Here is a 24,288-nt window from a genome sequence, read left to right as displayed (position 1 = left end):
CGCTCCCCCTGCCTGGGTTTCTTTCTTTTCTTTCTTTCCTTTCCTTCTTTCTTTCTTTCCTTCTTTCTTTTCCCCCGCCCGGCTCTGAAATGGAGATACCTCGATGAGACGAGCTGTAAAGGGGGAAAACTGGCTTGTGCTCCGCTCTGTTTCTTCGTGGTATTTAAAGAATCTGATTTTGCCCTTTTCCTAACTCTCAGTAGTGCCAGCTTAGTTTTGCTGCAGAGCCTTACTGTCCAGGAGTCTAAATACTTTGAGGAAAACCTTATCAGTTTGCTGATTAAAAAAAAATCGGTTACTTCGCTCCAGAGGGAGTAAGGGATGGCATTTGTAGTAAAAGGATTTTCTAGGCTGCTACCAAGCATTTCAGTTAAATAGGTATTAACAAAAACAATTTCAAAGGTTTTGAGCAATTGGATTTAAAACCTTTTATCTTTTTATTTTAATGCAGAAGACTTTACGGACAACGAGAGAATGTGCACAGCTGTGAGATACAGAGGACAAAGACATTTTACAAAGCAATTTTTCTGGCTTGAAAAATTAAGAAAAAATTACTCTTAAATAATGATCAGAGCTTTCACTACCTGTGATGGCCAAGGGATAAACCCAGAGCTCAGGAACAGCAATAAACCCTGCCCTTTTAGGTCCCGAACACAGAGCATCGAGGATACAAAACCACTGAGGATGGAGAAATAACTCCTGTGAAAGTGAATGTCAGGAGAGATCCTATCAGTGCGGCTTCAATGGCCGGGTTAAATGATTTCCATACTACCAGTACGCTGAGCTGCGCGGTGCTGCTGTCCATGTACACCTCACGGGCACCGATCCTCAGGGTTTGAAGGTTGCAGGCAGAGGGGAAAGCACACACACGGCTCCCAGGCAGTACCGTACGCCTTCCAGGTTAAAGCTCTTCCGTTCTCTCTGCCAACAAAACTGGCACGAACTACTGAAAGGAGAAATAGGCAGACAGAAGTTGCAGCTTTTATACAGCTCCCACCCATTCCCTCTACCACCAGCCCCTGGCAGACCATCAAACGCCTTGGTGGCAATGCCAGGCTCCGCGCAAGGGACACAGCCTTTGAGCTGCAAGCAGGTGGTGCCATCAGCCCGCCCTGGCTGCGCGCCTTTCACCTGCACCACACTGACCCGTTCATTTCGCTGATTTTGAAATGATGAAAGAGGAGGCTGTTTGGAGGCGTATGCTGGGTGGATGACTTTCCAAAGCCTATGAGATTTGTGTGGGTTTCAAAGCTAGCATTGATTCAACAAGCAGAAATGGCAATTTTGTCAGCACCCAATTCTGAACAGAGACAGAGCTCAGACGTGAAGTCTTTTTCCAAATCCAACTCATCCTTAGCTTTTTTATTTCCTTCTAAATTTCTTGTTTGGTTTGCATTGCAGTATTCCCTGCAAGTCTTTGCAGTGAGACCTGTTTATTACCATATACTGCACATACATCCTTGCTCACCTTGATCTTTTCATCCTCAGGTTCTTATTATCGAGCCAGAAAAAAATAAGTATAACTGCTTTGTTTTTTGGTCCTTACTGGAAACACGAATTTCCTCACTCCCTCTCCATAAACTAACACATCTTAAACTCTGATTTTTCATCAGAAGCTTTCAAAGCAGTATTTCCTCAGGAGGGGTACCGGCAGCTGAAGGACTTTTGTGAGCCAGTGACAGGGTTAGGATTTTAACGCCAGCTCTCCTTGTTCCTCGAGCGTGGCTGTATTGTGCTGTGTAACTTTCTAGCCAAAGCTCCTTTCCAAACTGAAATGAGAGTGGAAGACCAAAGATGAATTCACTGCTGGCATCTGAGCTCTGTCTGCCTGGGTAGGAAGAGGAAGGAGCTGGTATTTAGCTAGAAATTCAGGAACCAGTGACTCTCAGCTGACTGTAGGATGCTGACATCTGGCTGAAACTCCTGGCGGTTCACTTGGGTGATGCTGAAATGCTCCTGTCGCTCCACCAGGAGATAAACAGAGCCAGACAGGTAGCAGCTCTATAAATGGCTCTCACCCGCAGAGCACATCAGGCCTCCTGACACATACGTATCTTGCTGGCTGGTGCCATTTGTTCTATTGTAGTGTCAGTGATACGGTAATGTTTGAAGATTAAGTAGGCTTTTCAAGCAAGCTTTTAACTCTCTGAGACAGTCTTTTCTAATAGCACTTCCTTGTACGTTTTGAATTACCGATTTATTTTGTCTATTTTTAATCTGATCCCTTGCTTCAGACTCATTCTCACGGAGCAAACTGCGCTCCCATCCAGAGGGACCTTTTGCAAGAGATTATTTTGATAATTGTTTGTATTCAGGATCCTACCAAACTGAATTCTTCAAGGGAAATTTCTCCCCAGGATACCTATTGTTGTTCAAAGGATCGACTCTGGAGGCTCTGAAGATCCAAATCCCAGCACTTTATCTTTCCAAGGTGGAAAAACCCGGTCTCGTGTAATTTTCTAAAGGCAAGTCTTACCACACCTGCTGTGTTTGGGATTTGGGTTCTCCATTTCTTCCTTAGAAGTAACTGGTAACACAGGTCAAGCCTTGTCTTTCTCATCTCATTTTGCTTGCTTTCTACAGAAGTTATTGCATCTTTGCAAAAAACCTTTGGAATGAAAAATACTGGGTATGTACCAGCAACAGACAATGTAATAATGGTCAATTTATTTATAATATGTCTTAGGTCTGGTATGCAGGATAAGAAATTTGAACTAAAATGTGTCCCAGCCTATCTCTAAGGTGGCAAACTTAGGCAGAAAATAAAACTCCTAATCTTCTTAGTCAGTTCTGTTGAATATACCATTAGGGCACTTGTGATAAGCGGGTCATCACCACGTCTCTCGAGTAAAAGAAACCCACAGGAAACAGTTGTGTGTGGCTCCATCAGGAGTACCGGGGATTAGAGAAACTGGAGGCCAACAGTCACTGTCTGTGACATTCTGGAGGAGTGCAGAAAAGCTCTTGACAGCTGAGAATAGGGAACGATTTTTTTTGTCACTTGATGGGTTACTTCTTACTGTCATTAGTTTCAGCCTCCCAGGGTGAGCAGGCCCATTTCACATGCTGTTCAGCTTATCTGGACCTACCCGTTCTGCACCTGGAATAGACAGGGGCGATTTTTTAAAGCGTGGCATGGAGACTGGAGGAGGTAAAGCTAAGAGGAAATCAATACCTGGGAAATTGCTGCAGGATCCTAACACCGTGTCCTTCATCAGCGAAGGACTAGCAGTGAAATATAACTCTACCTGGCATGTGCTTCACCCGGGGAGGTTTGGTCTACGCGCATGTGACTCCAAAATGCGGCAGCTCCAGCTGGAGAAGGTACCTTTGGTGGCCTGTACCTGGCCACAGACTGCATTCGCCCTGCAATGATGTAGGCTCAGACAAATAGAGAGCTAGCCAGCGGGCACTGCTGACCCCAAGTGATGACCTGTGGGGGTAATCCCAAATTCACGTGCCCTGTGTTCTGGGGGCCAGCAGAACGCCCACAGAACCGGCTGCAGGAGGAAGGAGAGGTGGGGAAGAACTGGAAGGTTCTAGGAACAAATCAAGAGAAACCCTAAAGGGAAAAAGCTGTTTGTTCCCTTTACAAAGCGAATTTGTCATTTGTTGTGCCAAATTATAATTGCTGCTACTCCTAAAATGAAGCTCCCATGAAGAATGCTTTCACGCTGCTTGCACGCGTACCTGCATGGGGCACGGATCCACCTGGGCGACCACCCTGCTGGGAAACACTGACCACAGGAACAAAGAGCGCAGCTCCCAGGTCAACTACATTCTGTGACACAGACGGGTGCAGAACCGGCTCCAGACAGCACTGGATCCTACCGCAGTCCGTAGCAGCTTCGTCCCAAGCCGTCAGCAGCCAGAGCCCCCATGGCGGGACTCAAGCTGCCGGCAGCAGGGGGATCACAGCCACCGCTGCTGCCCCAGGAGCGGCCTCGCTAGCCAAGGGAGAGCTGAAGGATCCTGGCAGAGGGGCTCCAGAACTGACCCTTATCGGCCCTGGGAAGACACCAGGGCTACGACTAAAGCTAGAACAGGAAACGCTGTGGAAAGAAAAGCTGCTCTTTTTATGCTGTTTAAGAACTCCTAAGCAGTATCCACCCGATGGAGCCTGAAGGGGTTTTAGACGTTTCTGCTGCCTCCCACAATTAATCTGGTCATAAAGAGAGCTTTTTGTTGTGTAGGTTCTCTTTGGTCCAGCTGTGCACGACAGGAACCCAGCCCAGGCAGAACAAGGAAACCCCTAGGACCATGGAGTTTTATATAGCCTTCTTTGACAGCAACTCACTTGAGATATGAATGCAGAGCACAGCCCTCATAATCCAAGCTGGGCAGCAGGCAGCTATAAACAAATCAATTATAGGCTGATTCCCCGTAATCAGAGAGAGATTTCCCCGGGTCTTAGAGCAGCTCTGTGTAAGGCAACGGGCCAGGCAGATAGAGAATTAGCTCAAAAGCAAGCTACAGGATAATATCTTGGAATAGCATTGGCTCTCAACTGGTTTAACAACGTGGTCTGATTCATCTGTTCAGCCAGTGTAGCACCAAGACTGGAAGAAAAATAAGTCATGCTGAAAAATTGATGCAGCCAGCCTCACACATGAGAGAACACGAACAGATTGTTTCAAAAACACAGACAAAAATCCCTTTCCAGTTGCAGAGAGCACACAGCTGCGTGCACCAGTACAGTGGTTTTGGAAAGCCTGCTCTGTACTGCCTAGAAAGAGTCTTCTCTGGGGTTCGTGAGGAAGGATGAGACGTATTTACCACCTGACTTGTACAGCAGATCCTCTCCCCATTGACTGGCTGGTGTCACTTACGGCTGGAAAGCTGGCAGCAGTTCTTGCTCTCTCTCCACGTGGTTGTTTCTGGATTATATCAGAAGTCCCCTGCTCAGCTGCTCACTTCAGGGACAGCTCCAGCTCCTGCTTTGGTCCCTTCAGTCCTTTTCCTTGATTTCTCTGTGCAGTGGCCTGGCACTGATGTGATACCAAAGGGAAGGCGAGCCTTTGGAGCATTCAAAGCAGGCAGAGCAAGAGGTGACAGTGCACATCTGCCTAGGTATAGAGCGGCTGCTATTTAATTCCACGGTGTTATTTGGTGTGCTGAGCTCCTTCGAGTCTTTCTGACCGTTGGCTTGCTGCTTACCGAGAGCACATGGTTTGGAAGGACACTGTTCTGCTAAGAAGCGAGCCGTAATCACAGTGCTGATTTCTCACCTCAGCAATGGCAAAGAGACCAGTGCTGAATGCCCTGGCCCCCTGCGCACACCAGATGCGGCGTCCTTCCCTGCATTCTGCCTCTGCCAGCCATAGCTGCGACGAGCTCCCTGGTGCAAGGCGAAGGCATTCTGCAGCAGGTGGCTCTGAGTCATCTCACCTGCTCAAACTTCTTTCCAGCACCAAGGCACGCAAGCCCCGAGATGGGAAGGTCTGGGTCCCCATCAATTGTGGGCATTATAAAACCAACGCTAAAAATCTGGCAGGCGGAACTCATGCTGGCACCTCTTTTTTTTTTTTTTTTTTTTAAACTCCTCTGAACTGTCCCGGTCTTCCTGGCATCACTGGCATCACAGCTGTGTGTTCTTTTTAATGGGGGTTTCATTCCTTGTTCCAAGAATGAAAACAGCTGCTGGTGCACGGAGCACCCCAGGGGAGACCCTTCCTTGCCTTTTTTCCAGAGCGCGCGAACAGAGCAGGGCTCCCCAGCTGCTGTGAGCTCGGTGCGAAGCTGTGGTGTTTGTGAGGGACTGAAGCATGAAGTGCCCCGCTAACGCTAGCAGGTGTGAGCAACAAAGGGGAAGGAGGAAAATGCTGATAATCAAAGAAAGAAAATAGCAAAGAGATAAACCCTCCTGAGCAGGCAGCGTGAAAAAATATTAATGGTTAACTTCCTTATTGTGGGGTAGGAGGAAAAAATGCAATCTAAAGGGAAAGAAGTTTACCCTGCAAAGCAAATTTGTCATTCGCCCTGCCGGATTATCATTGTTGTTGTTTGCTCTTCGCTCTGTGAACAAGGCAGAGAAAACACGCAAACACCCCCCAACTACAGCCACAGCCCCCGCCCCACAACCTCCCTGCATGCGTCCTCGCTCACACAAAAAGAGAGGATGCTAAGCGCAGCCTTTGAAATCCAGGAGGATAATTGACTCTCTGACGCGTAGAAGCCCACAGGACTCCCGAGGGAGCACAGGTATAAAAGGAGGAGCTGCACCTCCCTGGCAGCTAGAGGACAGCTGGGGGCACAGCTGTGTGTCCTCCTTGCTCAGCGGCTTCGCAGGGTCCTGCCCGGGTACCGGTGGAGGGGACGCATCCAGCAGGGCGCTCAGAAGCAGCACTAGAGAAGTTGTATCTGCGAGAGGGGAAGGGAACACCCCAGCAGGAGCCGATCCAGGACGAGCCCGTGGTCTAAGGGAACGGTAAGAGCGGGTCTCTATCTTGCTAAAGCCACGTACAATGTCTATTTGGAAATTGGAGGCAATTAAACTACACCGAAATGCAATCAAAGCTGGCATCAGTAATTAGCTTTGCCAGATACAGTGCCCTTCGTATCAAAAGGATTTTTTTTTGTACCAAGTTAGAGAACGAAACAGTAGCTGGGCTGTGGATAAGTGCAGATCAGTGGAGCTGTGCTGTAGGTGAGCCCTGTAAAACTCTTAGGCATTTACTAGAGGAAGCAGAGATTTCCTCATTTGCTATCCTCGTGCAAATTCCTTTTACCCTGGAAAATGAACGCTGCTTTACTCACCCATCAATAAAACTGTGTTTGCGCCATCCCCAAGTGTGAGGAGAAAGGCAACTGTGTGTCACGGATAACGCGAAGCCAGCCACAACGACGCAGAGTAAGCCACTTAAATTGAAATAGGATATGAGAAAAGCAGAAATCCTAGTATGAAAGTCTGAACTTCACAAACCTGCAGGCACAGTGAAAGCTCCATTTCATCTCTGTAGAGGTATTTTTGAGACCGCTCAGGTAAGGTTTCAGAAGCAGTCACCCAACCTCTCCAACATCGTTTTCACAAACGCCGCTGTGTTAACGTTGCACAGGATGGAACGAAGCTGCTGTGCTTTATCTGTTGGAATGGTGTAAAAGCTCTTCATCTGAAGGGGAAATTATTAATCATTTTCTTTCACACGCTGCCAGAATAGAAAAGAAGGCATCTCTTGCCCCTGGAGAATTTTGAAGGTGACAAGGTTTTTGCAGAGCTGTCAAGCTGCCTGTACGCAGGGTGACACTTAAATTCTCCAGTCGCTGTTCTGAAATAGCAGCCACTTCTGGAAAGGGGAGAAGGACTTTCATTCTAGGCTCCTTCGCAAGGGAGAAATGGAGACAGAAATATCCAAAAAGCTGAAGGGATGAGAAGCAGGCTGTAGCAAAGGAAGAGAAGACAAAGCAAGACAGGAGATGAAAGGCAAAACCAAAAAAAAAAATCACAAAAACTAAAAGCAGAGAAAGGAAAAATTTCAAAGGGACAAAATGTGAGGAGGAAAACCTTTTTTTTTCCTGGAGGAAAACCCAGCACTCAGATAATCAGGGCTGTATCCTAGGAATTAAAAAGGGAAGCAGACAACATTGGGCTAGGTTTTCTTTTCACTTAGTGATATTTCCCTTCACAGCTCATGTAACGGCTTTTCCTGGTGCTGAATAAGTCTCCTGGTTGGCCCTTTCTTCAGATGTTGGTGCCGTGGTCTCCTGGTACCCTCCAGCATATGCTTTAGATCATTTCCTTTATCTAGAACAAGATCTGATTTGGGATTTGTCTCGGAGATATTTAGGGGAGAAAGGGGCATGCTTTCTCAAGTTCAAATGAAAGAGAGGAAAAGCAGCAGCAGGACCAGGAGCTGTCAGTGTGCCTCTGTCACTTTTTTGCTGCTTCTGGGCATTAATTCCTCAGCTCTCCGAGGGGCAAGAGCGGCTCTGTAGGAGACCAGGTTTCGGAGGGAAGGGGTGCTCCTCCTGCAGCTGCCACAAGTCAGCTCTGCTCGGGTCGGGATCATCGGCTCTGCTCCTGGGGAGTGGGTGGGAAGCGGGCCGAGAGCGTGAGCTGGCCGAGCAAGGGCTTGTGGCAAGAAGCCCTAATTCAGTACAGCACCTTGCCCATGTCTGCCCAGGCACCCAGGGCACTGCCTAATGCTGGTGTTAGCTTCCACGGGATCAACATCATACCCACTTGCGTGGGTACCACACAAGCCCTTAATTAGACATCCCCACTTAATTAGACACCTACATTCAGCTATACCCGAGCAGCGAAGCAGTTCCCACTGCTGATGTTTCCCACCAGAACGGGCCCCCTCCTGCCACCACCGTCAGTAAAAATCCACTGCTTGGGAAGTTCATTGGGGAAGTTCGAAGCCCAGCCAAAACCTTTCCATTTGGAAATGTGGGGGTGGTTTTTTCTTTCTTTCTTTTTTTTTTTTTTTCCAACTAAGTATTGTTAAACATTGGGAAGCTTTTTTTTTCTCCTTAAAAATTGAACATTTTTCTGTTACAGAGATCAAACATCTTTCTGCTCTTTTCTTGTGTAAAATAACATAGCAGAACAAGGACACTTGATATTTTAAAGACTTCCATCCGCATTCTACTTTCTTAAAGAATCTTTTCTGAGCTAAAGATCAATTGCTTTTGATCAAAAGTGAGGAAGAGCGTTAACTGGAATATTCTCCTACCGTCTCTCGCTTCCAGTAACAAAAGCATTGCATTCAGCTCCCGATGGCGTGCGACCTCGGGTGATTCTCTGCCCTGAGTCACCCATCTGGGATGGTGGATACGCAGCCCTTCAGCCAGCCCCAGGGTGCAAAATACCGCAGTGTTTGTCTCTGGGCAGACGCACACTGCTGGTGGAATCCATCCCACCTTCACCGAAGTCCTGAGAGCTGCGAAGGCATTTCTGACCAGTGGAGAAGGGGCTCCTCTTGACGCAGCAGGGCAGGAGAGGTCCTGGGGGACAGCTGCAGATGGAGATGGTGAAGGTCCTGTGCAGCGATGCTGGGCTGGTGAGGAGGTCGCTTTAGGCAGACACTGCCACTGACTCAGTTCCGCATTTCAGGTGAGTCCAACGGGTGGAAGATGCTGGATAAGGCCACCCTGCTCCTGTTCCTGCATTTAGTTGCATGCTCCATCTCCTCTCCTCTCTACCCAGCTCTCAGGTAAGATACTGAATGCTTCATCCATGCTGTAACTCTCTGCCTCAGCTCTGACCTTCCACAAAATAAGCACGTGCCAAATTAAGTTTGCCAGCCCTTTTGAAAGCCAGATAAGCTGTACGTGCTCTGGGGAACCTGTTTCTTTACCCTGGCTTATTTTTTTTTGGGAATGCCAATAGCTTAGGAGTGGTTTCCAAAGAAGGCAGACACCTAACATGGGATATTTCAGCCCAAACAGTTGGTTTTGGAATTGAATGCTGGATCCTATGAAGGGGACTCTGGCGAACTCCAGAGCAGCCAGCACCACCAGCACCATCACTGATTAAAATTTGTGCCTGCAGGCTACCTGCATTGAAACCAGAGCCACAGATATTTCAGTACATGAACTCAGCAGCTGCATATTAATATTTCAAGTATTTCCTCGCCAACTGTTTGAAGTTAGTGTTACTTCTCACTATTACAAATTGATGGATGTACAAAATTGGGCATAGGGTTCTCTAAAGTGGATTCACAACATCCCACAGAAAATGCTTCAGGCCTTGTGCCAAAGCCATGATATGATGATACCACAAGCACTGGAGTTTTGCTTGACATTGCTGGGAGCTCAGCAAGAGGAAAACATGTTTGGGGTCAGCTTCACTAACTGCCTTTTCACTGCCGTGACAGCTTCAGGGCAGTTTCTGGCTGCGGCGAGTGACAGACAGAGCTTGTGTTAGTGATGAGGTAGGGATGGAAAGGGAGAGAGAAAGGAAAAAGCAGAACAAGGAGGAGCAGTCAAGAACCCTGACCAGCATTTGACCATGTTTTGCAATATGCCTTTTTTATTTTTCTGTTTTTTATTTTTATTTTTTTGCAGGTACAGCCCAGGGCCCGTTACTGGCAAGGCCATGAACTTCCAGCTGCAGGACCGTGGCCCACTGCAGAGCCATAACCCCTCAACAGAGGAACAGGACGAGGAGGGTTTGTTACCAGACCCTACTGAGAAAAGGTTTGTACCTTGCCTCTCATCCCCCACTGCCACGGAGGATGCTGGTTACGATTTTCCTGCAGCCCAGGAGCACACCAGCAGGTCACTTAGTCCCGCCAGCACCACAGAGACCAGGCTCAAGGGGGAGAACGCAGATGAACCCTGAAACTGGAGCAGAAGGCTGGGACCATGCCAGCTCCCACCACTGCTGCTGTCCTGAGCTGCTTCCTGCTCTCCCCCAGCAGCACAAAGCGTTCTGACGGGCAGGGCTGCAAGCCCAGTGCTTCAGCAGGGAGCATAATTTTTCACCAAGCTCTGGGAACCCACCTGGAAGGCTGTCAGAGCCTCTCTTTTCCACCCCTGCCGGGAGACAAGAGATGGTTGCTTATCTTAAGTACAGTGGATTCATCCTTACAACGGTGGGGACCATGCAAATAGCTTGTGCTTCTCCCACCTGTGGAGTTTCTGTAGCTGGAGAACCGTCCGAGGCTCCCGTCACCCTGCCCCAGCCAGCCACAGGGGTGTCTCAGGAGGTGACAGTGGTGCTACAGAGCACAGTAGTGTCCCAGCTGCAACTCTGCCCTCTACCAGCCTCTGGTTCTCCTTCCTGCTGCTTCTTTGACCTTGCTGCTGCTTTGCAGCCACTTCTCATTAGCGATTTCAGTGCAAATACTGATTAACAGGTATATTTTGTTTTTCTGGCTGCCTTCCTGTCAGAACCAAAAAAAAAACCCTCAAATCTTTTCACCCTCCAACACTAACTCAGTCCAATACTAAGAAGCCTTTGGTATGTTTACACCCCTGATCTCAGCAGTTACAGCTGGTGTATTTTGACATCTGAAACATCCACTTCTTACCTAGAAAGCTCCCTGCCAGCTCACTGAGCATACCTCGTGCTTGTCTTTCACCCCTAGGATTCAGCGCCACGCAGATGCCATATTCACCGACAACTACCGGAAATTCCTGGGGCAGATTTCTGCCCGCAAATTCTTACAGACCATCATTGGCAAGCGGCTCAGGTAAGCCACGGGGGTTTGCTGTCCCAGAGACAGTGCTTTGCTTACTGGGTGGTTTTATTTTTTAATGCATGTAGCAGGAACAGCTGCCTTCCACTGCAACAGAAGCAATCTCCTGCTGCTCCACACCCCAAAGGGCATCCTATATCCCCAACTTCTAATCACAACAATTATTAAATGGCCTAATTAATCCATCCCTCCGAGGCTATCAGTGTCAGATCAGCCACGAGCTGTACCACGCTAGCAACGAGCAACAGTCTTCGCAGATTAATAGCTGCAATGATCATTCACTGTTAGGAAACACCCACTGTTAGCTGTTATGCCTGCTCTGAACACAGAAGACGGCCTCTCCACTACAACTTGGGCAGCTGTGGGTAGACAGATCAGCTACTGCCACTAAACATGACCCGCTAGTCAGACGCAAGCCAGCTCTGACCCCTCTCCTACCACAGGAACAAACAGCTGCCCAATTTCCTCCTGAAATGAGGCAGAACAGCCCCAGGCCCAGCAGGTTCCTTGCCACGCTGCTCAGCCTGAGGGACTAAAACGTACCTCTGAAACAAAGACGGTTCTCATCTTCGCATCACAGAAACAGTGAGAGCAGCCCAGAAGGGGTGCACGAGCTTCTGACGAGGCGCCAGTCCGACAGCATCCTGATGGACAGCCGCTACCACCAGCGGATGGTACTGAGGGACTTCCTGGGAGCCATTCTGCAGAATCAAAGGTAGGTGGGAATCGTTCCGTAACCTGCTCTCCGCAGGAGTAAGGCAAGGTCCTTCCTGCTGTCTAGCTTTTAGATGTGAAGCTACTGGATTAAGTACTACCTTTCAGATACACCCAGGGAAGAAAATAAAGCTCCTACCTGACTCCATAACCCACCCCTTCCCTTTCATGGGCAAGTAGGGCGCACAGAAGGATCAGCCTGTCCTGAGCCAGCCCGCAGCACACAGCAGCACATCACCGTGCTGCCTCCTCACCCCCATAATTCAGTAAAACAGCAGTAGAAAAAAAAAAACTCAATTATGTCATCACTGTCCTATTCTCTTCTTTCACAGGCCTCGGGACGTAAACAGCAGCCAGTTAGAAGGGTTTCCCAACACCCTGGCTAAGCTCATGTAAATATTTCTCCCTTTTTCATCTCCCCGTGCTCTGGTGAGTACCGTTCCCTGCACAACTACGTACATAACACTGCTGCTGCGCTGCACCCAACAAGTGGTTCGAAGGCTTTCCCTTAGCAAAGCCAACTCCCACCACTGCCCATGAGAAAAGGGTGTAGATTGCAACCGAGGGGGAAAAAAGCTCCCAACCGATTTTGTCAAGTACCTTATTTAGGTACTTGACATTAGCACCACTCAGACCTGTTAGTCTGAACAGACACCTAGGCACGTGTTTCCACAAAAGGCCCCCTGCTCTAACTACTCTGGCCTGAGCCCTACCACAAACACAGCTCTCACGGCAGATCTATCAGCAAATCCAGCAGAACTCAGACACCCATTTGGATGTGTGGGAACAGGCTGGTAGCAACCAAAACATCCTCATAAAGCTGAGGGACGCCAGGGCTGAAGCTAACCTAAACACAGACAAAAATCTTCTCCCAGGGCGCAGAACGTTCCTCTAGATGCCCAGTACATTGCAGGTTTTCCCCTCTCGCTGCACTGGACAGGAAATGAAACCTTAGTTTTCTGTTCCCCTCAGTCCTAAAATTAGTCACCTGGAGCTTGAAATATGCTCTAAGCCTTGCCAGCCCTGGGGGATTCAGAGCCAGCACACAGGCCATCCTTGGTAATACCTTCATTCAGACAAACGTGTTTTCTTCCATGAAGCAATTCCATCTTACTCCTGTCTCAGAAATTAAGCTTGTCTAACCCTAGTCAGCGCAATATGAAGCAGTGTGGAGAGATCTGTGAGAATATTAAATAAAAAAAGGGGGAGGGGGGAGTAGGGGAGAAAGACCAGAACTGTACATAAATCATACGTATGGATTCAGCTAGGAAAGCACGGCATTTTAGCATCTCTTGCCATGTTTGAGTTGGTTACATTCACTTCTTTTCACAAATGAGGTCAGCCAGGAAAAGCCTCAAAAAAGAAAAAAGTGTGCACTCACCAATAGCTTTTTCATAATTCTCTTTTCCTCCTGCTTCTGTACAGAATAACTCAGAGCTCACGGATCTAACTGTACAGTAAGCCATTCACAGCCATGAAGACATTCCTGGAGGTGACCAGCTGGAACTGAAGCATACAGTCCTCAAATCCGTTTAAAGGAATGCAATTCTGATGCACTACTTAATTTACCTCAGTCTTTACAATTTAATTCCCCTCTCTAAACAATGGTTTGTGTACTGAACCAGGAAAAAAAAATACCTCTGTGGTTTAACCTCAGGCTGCTTTATATATAAAGGCTAAAACAACAAGTACACTTGTAATCCTGGAGACATGTTGTCTACTAATTATGGCTTTCAAATCATGAAGTGCAGCAGAATTTCTGCCAAGTCATCATTCTGTTTGAGGGCCTGATTAATAAATATGAGGCCACCAAAAGGCACCTTTTGGCAGTTTAGTGAACTGATTACAGCCTCCTCCAAAAAGATGCTGATGGCACAACCACACACAGAGCAGGGTGAGGTAACGCATAAATCCACCAGCCTGCCACCCAAACACCACTGGGGGCTGTCACTGCCCAGCCCCTGGGCAGAGCCCTGGCAGCAAACCTGGACTCTAAAAAGCTTGGTGACGAGCAGTTACTGTTCAGCCCCGAGGTGTTTACGCTGAGCCTACAGCTTCGCTCTGCAAGAGCAAAAGGAGAGCCCTGTGCATCAGTTTGGGCTGACACTGCTTTAATTCAGTGTGCCATCCAGGGGCTCTGAACGCCACCATGGCTAGGGTTACAGCTGTAAACGTTCCCACTACCACTTACAAGAAGTTATGAACCCAGTGATCTCTCACATAACTACTTCCTTCTCTGTCACCCCAATTATCCCATTGTTCGTGTAATATTTGTCTTCAGAAATGTAAATACTGTCAGGATGGGGTACGCTTTCCCATCATTAGCAGGGAATAAAAGTTGTTCTAAATAAACCTGTCCAACAGCAGGTCAAGATGGCTCTGTGTGCATTGAGATGTTAGTTTCTTGATTCCAGGCACAGAATGGAAATGGAAGACGTTGCTCAAAGACAGCAGCAAGAGCACAGAGGACAACTCAGAGCTGTGCTTACAAAGGCACTGGGTCCAGTGCCAACCACTTAAGACCAGGCTGGAAATACACCTGCAAACAAACATATGAGGGCCTCTTAAAGTATCCCTCACCACACCCAAACAATTCCTTGGTATTTCACAATATTTACCATCTCCTTTTTCCTCAGGTGATTATGTTCTAGTGCAGCAGGCTCCAGCACACATGGAAATGAGTTCATACTTGCACCAAATCCCTATAGATTACATTCTCCCTGTTGGAAGTTTTACAACTGTAGCACTACAGAAATACTATCAACTGCCCAGCAGGGGAGGAAGCAACGGGGGGATGCTGAGGTCCATCAGTAAAGCTATGACAGCAGCAGTCCACTAATGGGTAATCCATTACCCTTACGCAGGCAGAGAACTGTCACGGTGAGACATAAGTCATCCTTCTGCTTCGCGGTACAGCTGGACAGAGAAGCTGGAACAGAAGAAACAACCTGAATGGGACTGCTTCCAAGTGGGTGTGTAAAGCTGTTGTCTAACACCAGCCACCGTGCCTGAAGCCATTACAAATTGCTCCAAGGAAAGGAACCCCCCTATCCAAAAGCATCTTCATAAATTAGAAAGTAAGCAAGGCAGCAAAAAAATTACAAGTGACATGAAAGCTATATGCAGACACTACACTACATTCAATAGTTTTAAATCAAAAGATGTATCATAAAATACTTTGGAAATACCTAAGTCTGTATGGTTAAACAGCTGAGTGAGTGTACCTATCTGGAATAAAAGGGATTCTTTTGAAAGCTTGGTTTGCATAAAAATGAGGAAGCAAATGCTCAAACTCTGGGAGATGAAATGTTTAAAAAAAGCAAATCAGAAAGTGTCTTAAGAATAAAGGGCCACGGGAAGAAAAAAACATCCTTTCCTAACATATAGCCAAAAAGGAAAAAAAAACCAGCAACAAGCAGAGCTCAGAGAAAATGAATCACAGAACTGCATGATTTTCTTTTTGCATCTGTACTGTCATTGGAGAACATGCCAGAGATCTGCTACAGGGAAAGTACTGGAGCATCTGTCATAGTGTGAGTATCAGCAGATTAGTTATAAAACAAAGTTATAAAACAAAGCTGATAGGTGTGCAGTAACAACAAAAAAAAGGCTCAAAAACTCAGAGTGAAAAGGAATTCCAGGGTAAAACAGCGTAAATAGTAGCTTAACTATTTCTTGCTTACAACTCCTTTATTCCCAGAAGGCTCGAATGCAGCATGAGATCAGTTCTTTGAAGGAGTGCAGAGGAGGTCAAGGGACTAGTTCATCAAGCCTGTATGGTGTTCAGTACAGTGTTCACCACGAACAAACTGGTAGGAACTGGTATTACAAAGAACAGAAACAGTGAGCTAAGTGTGAACAACTGCAGCGGGGAAGAGGCAACATAGCTTTTGTAAAGTGGAGTCATGTCTCACACATGTGAGGTTCTCCGGAGGAATTAGCTCCACACCCTTTATCCACATGCTTGCCGGTTGATATAACTTCCTTGGATTTCCAAAAGACAGTTCGTAAAGTTCCTTTGCCAAGAGGTCTTTAAAGAAACCCATCTGACATGGGACAAACAGGAGCCAACACACAGACGCAGGGGAGGGAGCCAGGAGCAACTGTGAAGTCTTCCATGTGCAAGTTGTTCATCAGGAGAACTCCCCAGAAATCTGTGTTGTTCCTCCAAGCATTCGTCTTTCCCCCTCCCCAGCTCATTAATTTGTTGATGATACAAAATTACTAAATACAGCTACGAAGTTCAGGGTTATAAGGAGGATGGTGAGCGAGAAGTACTGCATATGACATCAGCCTGAAGACACTAGCCAATGACATAGAATTAAGAGGCATCGAACTCGTATTTGGAGGTCACTTCCAGAGGCTGCCATGAAAACAAACCCACCAGAAGGGCACCCCAAACCTACCAGGGCAGACGTGCCAGGCACAAGGCCTACAAGGGCCAGAGCCCAAGGACTCCTCCTGTTTGAGCTCTGAGCACCCATTGCAGCTCCACATAGCCTGGCGCCATCCTGAGTTGAGAGAACAGCAATTAGCAGAGAAATGCAGATGACAGCATCACGAACGATGCGCAGAAGTGGGAAGCGCCCCCAAATAAACACTTGCCTCTGGGAAAGGACATGAAAGAAGAGGAACCTTTGCACCACAATGACTAATACACAAAAATTGCCCAGCCAAAAAGCTCTTTCTATTTTCATGTGAGCTCAACTTCCAGTCCGAGACTTTGAAACAGCCAAAACAAAACTCAGGACCATTCTTTCCTCTTTATTCACAAATCACTTAGTATGAGGAGAGGGTGCCTGGGGAAAGGTAGAATTATGTTTTCCTTTTTCTTCTTTTTCTAAAAGAAATTCAAACATCCCAGGAGAAGAAAAGGGGAGAGTGGAGTGGGGCAGGGATCCAGGGAAGAAAGGATTTTTGAGATTCATATGAAAAACACCCAGGTAGCATGAACACAACAGTGAAAAATCAAAACTTAAAAAAAAAGTATAACTGGAACCCTCTTGACTTAATTTATATAAAAAAATCTTCTGCCTTCCTTCTTCTGCTCTTTCAGTTATTTATTCACTTCTGTTCTGAAGGCATTTGCTTTGTTTTTCCCCATTTCTTCCATTCTTCTGGTGCTAGTGTGTCCTGGAAAGGAAAATCCAAACAATTAACTCTTCCACACAACAAAGTACTTCCTCGAACAGTAAAAGTGTCCCCAGAACCCTCATTCTCTCTCAAAGGAAGCTCATCTGACAGGAGAGCGACAAAAACAGTACCGCAACGTAACTGAGGAATGAACTCAAGTAGCATGGAAATGTTCAGACAAAATGAAGGTCTGGCACAAAAGGGATGAATGAGCCTTATGAAACAGAAAACTGGACAAAAAAAGCAGGGCTGAATGCAAAGCCTGCAGCTACTCTACCACTCTTCCACTTCGAACAGGGCCAATTTATCCAACTGGAATCAGTTGGTCCATGTAAACACAGAGGAGAGATCTCCAGCAAAGCTGGCACCGCAGGTCCATCTTTCTGGGGTCCTTTTCTCTTCCAAGATGCCAGATACAAGCACAGCTGGGCGCACTTCACAGTCCAGTCCACAGATATTGGTACCAATACAGTCTTAAATGACATATCTGGGGCATCAGAAAACCCAGCAATAAGGAAAAAATGCTTGTGACTGCACTTACGGATTAGGAAAACCTAACAAATGGACCACGGATATTAAGTTATTCTTAAGATCTTCCAGGATTATACTCACAGCCTACGGGGAATTCAGGAGTTAAAACACCCGGCTGAGAAGCAAAAAGCTCGCAAGCTGTGGAGAACACACTTCCTGGCTATTTGGCAACTGACCACTAAAGCTGAAAACCACTGGCTCAAAGTTTTGGTAGAAAGTGAAGCATCCAGCAACCAGCACAGCACCAGCAAACAGCCAGGCTACAGTCAGCACCGCTCCACCAGAACAAGCGACAGCCGCCTCCAGTTCCTCTCCGGTTACTTGTCAGAGCTTGTGCTGTGCTAACATCCCTCCAGCACCCCAGGGAGGGACGAGGCAGTACCAGGGTGTTTTTCCTGTGGCACACAATGCCAAGTTCTCCATAGGTGATTTTTCAGATAGCACGGAGGATGGTTTCAGATGTGCAAACAGAAGCTCAGAGCACAGCACACGTGGTTTCTGAGACGCAGCCACCCACGCTGGGTTGTTTTGCACCGCAGAACTGAGCTCTGCTGAGCACGCCGCACGTGTGCCTGGAGCACTGGCTACGAACATGAGAGAAAGCAGACGCTCATGAGACGTACCAGTGCTGCACATTCTTCAGCAATTTTAGTCCCATTGCAGGACTAGCCCCAGATGCTTTCTCCCTTCTATTTTATAAAATAACGTGCTGCTGAGAAATGAAGCCACGCACAGAGAATTGGGTAACACACAGAGGAGCAGGTAGCCCTGCCTCCCACACCACTGTGGACACAGCAAACTGGGACCTTACCTGCTCAGAATCAAAGGAAATGATGGGCTTTACACCAGCAAATGATAACGGAGACCTATCGGATGATTGTATTCAATCAAGGTATTCAATCAGCTTGCTGCTGCTGCTGACTGTGCCATCATGACCGGTTCAGTCTAAAACAAGGGTGAACCCTGGGTAAGGTCATGTTCTCAGCTGAATGAGGTGGTGCTGACCTGGTTTCGGCTGCATACAGAGCTCTTGTCAATCCAAGCAAGGACATAATTCAGTTCTACCAACAGTACAGAGTGTCTAGCAGCTGAACAACCAGAATACTGCAGATGGGGATAGGGAATACCAACAGCAGGATGGGAGACTGGTTTCTTTATCATGTTCTCCTCTAGCTAACACTGCTAATTATTTACAGGAATAATATTGCTTAGACTAGGTTGATTTCTACACCTCAGACAGTGAATTAACATGTGCGCATATCACCACACAGACTCCAGATGATTAAGGAATCACAAGAAGGCAATTTAGCCTCAGAGGACACGTACTGCTAGTATGCAAACCCAGCTGTAGCCAAGGACACCCAAGGACTGATTTAAAGCCAAGTAAACAATGTTGGAAGGAAGCAGCTTCAGCTCATATCCTTTTGTGCAAGAAGTGAGGGGATGAAGAGAAATGAAGCAGGCCGCAAGCCCAAGAAAGGCAAATTCCAAAAAGACCCTTACTTCTAGAAGAGCTGGTCACTAGCAAAACCCCCTTTTATCGCAGCGTTCTATACTTTGCCAACCTACTGCTCTGCTCTGCAGCGATCCTGCCAAAAGGAGAGAGGAAGAAAGGTTCAGAGAAGATAGGAAAGAGGAAAGCAGCCCCGCTCCAGGAACCAGAGCCAACGATAGAAATGCAAAAAGCAAAACCAGGCCTTCTGGTAACTTCTGTAAAAACATGGTTTGAATACAGTTCCCCTCCAGCCCCTACCAGCGCTCTCCATAGCGCAACAGCAGCTTTGCCTCAAAGTGCAATCTAGTTAATTACCAGTGCACTTCAACATCTGAGACGGACTAGCTGCATGTTAACAAAAGATACATCTTTTTGAACTTTAAAGTCATGTACAAAGGGTTTAACTTTAGCCTGAGGTACAAGTTTTACTTTCAAATTTGCCATTGTAGTTGCAGCTTCATGTCATTTACAGTGAGAAAGCACACAGACACCCCCTGCAGTGTTTTGAAGCAGGAACCAACCATCTGCATTTCTGTGCTAGCAGAAGCCCTGGTTGAGCTAAGACACTCAGAAGTAAGGTTTGTTGTATTCTTTCCTCCCCACATCTGTACACTAGGAAACCTGTTGTTAATAATGATTTATCGTTACTCTTCAAATTAAAAATGGATCATTATTAAAATGACATAACATAGCCCTTTTGGCAACAAACTCCTGGTAGGAACTGTTATGCTAACAAAGTGAAGTACCACACCAGAGCTGGCTGGGCATCCAAGGGTGCAAGCCTGAGGAAGCTGAAAGAACAGTATGGAAAGGGTTGATTACAATAATTGTGCCCCCTGCTATACCCATGCAAATAGAAATGTTTTAAAGGCAACAAATCCCTGTGAAACCCCTGAAAATTCTACTCTTCTATGTTTGTGAGGTTTTGTTGTTGTTGCTGTTTTTTTTTTTATAGCTTGTCCTCATTTTAATAGTGTGATCAAAAATGTGAGAACCCAGGGATATTTATGCAAATAGGCATGCAAGGATAAACTTCTAATGGCTCAAAAAGGGGAACAAAAAAAAAAGCACAGGTCTGATGGTAAAGCAGATCATGAGACCATCTTCAAAGCCAAACTCTACATTTGCAGAGTACAAAAGGGCTAAAATTTAAATCTCATGTGGAGACTCCATGGCAGAAGTGGCAGCAGTGAAGGAGGGGTAAAGGTCTGACTTCTGACTGATGCATGGTACTGGAAGCTTGGGTCAGCGAACAGCCTGCAGGCTGCCTAAGCCACGGCACACACATGAGACCCTGTGGCACGGGACACGAACGTGAAGAATCAGTCCTATGCCAGAACAGAAAGTAAAGGTGAGGTATGTATCCATGCAAAAACCACGTCCATACGGGGCAAGACACTGCTGTGCCATGCTTGAGGCACCCACCCAGGTGTGCAGGGCACAGTCCAGTGCTGCTGAGCTGTTCTAGCACAGGTCCAAAACCAGCACTGCAGTCAGGTTTGACAGCCCTGTCTCAGCAGCACAGTCTAGGAACAAAACCACATTGGCCCTGCTATACAACTTCTGGCCGGAGAGAAAACTTGCTCAGGGCTGGCCTGTGTTTAACAATGCCTGATACAGATACCTCAGTGCATTTATTACAGAATCATACAATAGTTTGAGTTGGAACACACCTGCAGAGATCTGGCTCAAGTGCCAGCTCAGAACAGAACTAACTTTGAGGTCAGAGCAGAGTACTCAAGGTGATATCCAGCCAAGTTCTGAACATTTCCAGAGAAATGAAGGTTTCACAACCTCTTTGAATCCTCCTTTACAGTGCCTGACCACCTTCACTGAATTTTTGTGTCCCTAACATTTATCAGAATTTTCCCTGTTGTTGCTTGTGCGTATTGCCTTTTGTTTGTGGCTGCACTCTTTCAAAAAGCAGCTGCTCCTTTTTTCACTGTAATCCTTCTTTGGGTAGGAGACAGCAGTGAGACAACCCCCACCTTACATTCTTCCTCTTAAAACTTATCCCACAAGCACAACTGCATAGGACTTCGGCCTCTTCTGTGTTTATAGCAGCTCTCATTATCTAATATTATAAAATGTTGATACGCCACATAGTAAAGCAATTTTGTCAGGGTATGTATCTTGCCAAACGTGGGTCTCCCCATGCCAAGATGCACGTGCTGCCACTCATTTTCTCTACGTGCCTGACCACTTTAGCAAGCGGCCACGTGGACTACTCTCTCTGAAGGAGCAGTTAGCTACACCTCAGTGACAGCACCTCATCACCCTAGTTCAGGCACTTAATCTGAAAACAGGCATGAGAGGGGGAAAGAACAGACCCCCCTCCCAAGATTTAAGAACTGAATGCAGCATTCATCACTGTACCAGTTACTGACATACGATAACATCGATGCGATCGCCTCCCCTGACATCTTCAAAAGCTGCTCCCACCAAGGCATCTGTGCCTGGCTTACCGTTTTACTGCTTTATGAGCCAGCATCCTATTGCCTGCCAGGAACGTGACACCACCCAAAATGGCCAAGTACTTCAGAGTCTGGAACATGTTGAGCTGAGTCCAGTAGACATACATGAGTCCCAACATTGCTGTGAAAAAAGACAGCCCACAGTTCAAACTATACTTCAAAGACAGACCATTAGCTATTCCCAGAACAATTGTTATGTTGTACTGCCAGGCCTAAGCACTTGGTTTCTAACTCATTTCTGAATCTCCAAAATGACAGATTTAAAGACTATACATTATTGCCAAGGGAAGAAGGCATCTGGGTCCTCATATTGTAGAAAAATATGATGGACAGCATGCAACCAATCCTCCTGTGGCATAATTATGGAGGTATTACAGACATTGAAGGCTATTAAAAAGAGAAGGATATTCTGGATTTCAACAGAGGATATTAACCTTTACTCACTTTTAAGAGCTTACAGTTTTATAAAGCCTCCAAGGAAGCTGGCTTGGATTAAGCAACATGCTCTCATACAGGAAACAGTACACCCAATGTTCTCCTCATCTCCTGTGTTTCTGAGAGTCTACCAAGACTGTAAATAACTATGCAATCAAAGGTGCGATAATATTGATTACAAAGCCTAGTCCAACTGAAGAACAGGATTTTCACAGGAAGAGTTTTAAGGAAAAGATGTAGATGGTAGCCCTGCATGTTTCGGTCCCCACAGAAACTCCCTGCTTACAGAGGACAAACATGCAATAACGAAAGCGTGACCTCTGGAAATAAGAAGTTCTATCAAGTACAGATAAATGGTGTGTGAGAGGAGCCTAGATAATGACTGCTGTTATAAGCTGATGGCCAAAACAGGTTTATCACCGTATTAACAATCATGAAAAGCAGGAAGGCAGATGAAAACAAGAGAACAAATGTTATGCTATTATGTCATTATAGTTAATAGGCTGCAAGCCCATTTACCACCAGGGCTCTCGTCTGTAACTCCCAGGTGAGAAGGTCAAACAAAGCAGAAAGCCTCTGACACTTACCAGCATGTCCCATGTGAAAAACAATGGTGCTGGGAGCAAAGCTGAAGTTGGAGATGTTGGCACCAATCTTTATCCACTAAAAGGAAAAGAAACAAAACCTGAATAAAACAAGGTCTTGTAAACACAAGCTTTTATTTTAAACTTAAAGGAAACAGAGTTGAAAGATACTCAAGTTCTTCAATGAACACAGTGTATTCTCTACAGAAGCACATTGTCTTCTAGTACAAAGGACAGAATAGTAATTTTGTCAAAGACAGCGCTGTTAAGTTCCTTTAGCGGAAATTTCTCCCACTGCTTCTGAGTCCCCAAAGGCAGTTCCTCAATTATCTTAAAGTGAAGAGAGGATATTGCTCAAAATCTACATTTTCCAGAAAAATATTGCTATTTATTTCCAGCTGAATTAATTTAAAAGGATGAAATAGGTAACAATCAGTTATGTAGTTTTGGACTCAGCAAAAGACCAATTACAGATACATGATATTTACTCACAAAAACAATCTCAGTTTTTAGAATACAGAAGAGAAAGGCATGAAGGATGGAAACCAAGAGCAATGAAACTTCTCAAAGTGGTTTCTCATCCACAAGTATATTGCAAACTTCAGAGACCAATGGACACAACTTTCTGAAAGTCAACCTCCAGCAAGAATAGCTAATGAGAAATTACTGCAAAGCAAGTAAGGGATCAGATTCACCTTCTAAATAAGGTAATTTAACTTGACTAGATGAGATTTTTCTTTCACATTAAGTTCAGAACACTGAGCTGATGCTACGGTTGAACTAGTGCTAGACATTTCACCTACTGATACACAAATACCAATTAAGTCCATAAATGGGAATCAGTCTGATAGGATTAAGTAACACAGATTTTGTGATGGCTATATTGCGTGCAAAGCAGAATCACTGCTTTTCTCCTGTAGGAGTCTAATGTTGGAACTTAATCTGTCCACTGTTATTCTACATCACTAGCAGAAGCACACTGAAGAAATCCCGCTTTTACTTAGCCACAGTGTGTTTCTGTTTTGACCATAAACTCAAAAAAAGAGACACAAACAGACCAATGCTTTGCACTGACCTTTGCTAGCTACAACCGCAGCAATGACACACTAACTATAATTAACCAAGAGTTTTAACACAAAGTTTAGCCGGTCAACCTTGAAGTGACTTTGGACTGGATGGAAAAAAGTGTCATTCTGTGGCCCACTTCACTCACCAGAATGAGCAGCAAGAGCAGTGGTGAGAGAATCAATGCCGTGAACGTGTTAGATACCACAGTGGGAGGCCTCTTCTCAGGTTCCCTGAAGAGATGCTGCAAACAAACAAACTCGTAAGAAATTATTCCAACAGAACAGCTTCTCAGCTCCGCAGAGGAGCGGCTTCAGCCCTGCTGCTGTTCCTAGGCATTCCTCCGGATGAAGAGCATGCCTCTTTACAGTAGCACCTATTCCAGTCTCTGCACATTTGATCTTTTGCTCAGTTAACTTTTACTTGCACTCACAGAAGCACTGGTTAGCTTGCCATCAGCACAGATGGCTAGAATGATGCAAGAGAAATCTCCAAAAGCAGAGAGCATTCTGTGGTGCCTACCTGGTCAAATTTTCTTGTTTGAGTCTTCTCATTGACACCAGTTGCTCTTTCACAGGTAGGACACTGCCTATTTATTCATACTGCAGGGGACTGCAATTAATTTCTTTCCATTAAGCAGTACATTTGGTGTTATTTTAATTACACTACTTGCACAGTTAAGTAATCTCTCATAGAAATATTATCAGAAAAAG

At 46.1% G+C, this 24,288-nt stretch overlaps 2 protein-coding genes across 7 annotated transcripts in view; one reads left to right on the top strand and one right to left on the bottom strand.

Annotated features, from left to right (window-relative positions):
• Positions 1 to 413: 413 nt before the first annotated feature.
• RPN2 (ribophorin II) overlaps positions 414 to 24,288 on the bottom strand; it is a 36,827-nt gene continuing 12,952 nt past the window's right edge. Inside the window, exons 13-17 of one of the 3 annotated variants that reach the window (XM_048046408.2) lie at positions 23,724 to 23,819; positions 22,514 to 22,589; positions 21,483 to 21,612; positions 19,026 to 19,111; positions 16,603 to 16,991 (exon numbers count right to left, since the gene is read on the bottom strand). In XM_048046408.2, the coding sequence (XP_047902365.2) occupies positions 19,060 to 19,111; positions 21,483 to 21,612; positions 22,514 to 22,589; positions 23,724 to 23,819 (354 nt within the window). In that variant the 3' untranslated portion in view covers positions 16,603 to 16,991; positions 19,026 to 19,059. Of the gene's footprint in view, positions 947 to 16,602; positions 16,992 to 19,025; positions 19,112 to 21,482; positions 21,613 to 22,513; positions 22,590 to 23,723; positions 23,820 to 24,288 lie in introns of those variants that run through there. The other 2 variants (XM_048046407.2, XM_048046409.2) reach the window with 2 other exon arrangements.
• On the top strand, positions 2,559 to 13,741 carry GHRH (growth hormone releasing hormone). Of its 4 annotated transcripts, none has more exons than XM_066978031.1 (7): positions 2,559 to 2,629; positions 9,056 to 9,155; positions 10,009 to 10,140; positions 11,034 to 11,138; positions 11,725 to 11,859; positions 12,191 to 12,287; positions 13,284 to 13,741. In XM_066978031.1, the coding sequence occupies exons 2-6, from the start codon at positions 9,076 to 9,078 to the stop codon at positions 12,252 to 12,254; spliced, it is 516 nt and encodes a 171-aa protein (XP_066834132.1). In that variant the 5' UTR covers positions 2,559 to 2,629; positions 9,056 to 9,075; the 3' UTR covers positions 12,255 to 12,287; positions 13,284 to 13,741. The 4 variants fall into 4 exon arrangements, with proteins under 4 accessions (XP_066834132.1, XP_047902371.2, XP_047902372.2 ...); XM_048046414.2 differs by lacking the exon at positions 2,559 to 2,629 and adding an exon at positions 6,236 to 6,427; XM_048046415.2 differs by lacking the exon at positions 2,559 to 2,629 and adding an exon at positions 6,304 to 6,427 and having other exon boundaries at positions 8,692 to 9,155.

Source organism: Anser cygnoides, chromosome 16, assembly GCF_040182565.1.
Source record: "Anser cygnoides isolate HZ-2024a breed goose chromosome 16, Taihu_goose_T2T_genome, whole genome shotgun sequence".
Lineage (NCBI taxonomy): Eukaryota > Metazoa > Chordata > Aves > Anseriformes > Anatidae > Anser > Anser cygnoides.
The sequence above is the reverse complement of the archived record's forward strand: the minus strand, read 5'-3'. Positions and strand labels throughout refer to the sequence as shown.

Excerpts from the sequence above, each read along its gene's own strand:
- GHRH (XM_066978031.1), top strand. The coding sequence starts at position 9,076 with ATGCTGGATAAGGCCACCCTGCTCCTGTTCCTGCATTTAGTTGCATGC. Across the intron at positions 10,141-11,033 it reads CCAGACCCTACTGAGAAAAG|GATTCAGCGCCACGCAGATG; the intron begins GTTTGTACCTTG and ends TTTCACCCCTAG. Across the intron at positions 11,139-11,724 it reads ATCATTGGCAAGCGGCTCAG|AAACAGTGAGAGCAGCCCAG; the intron begins GTAAGCCACGGG and ends TTCGCATCACAG.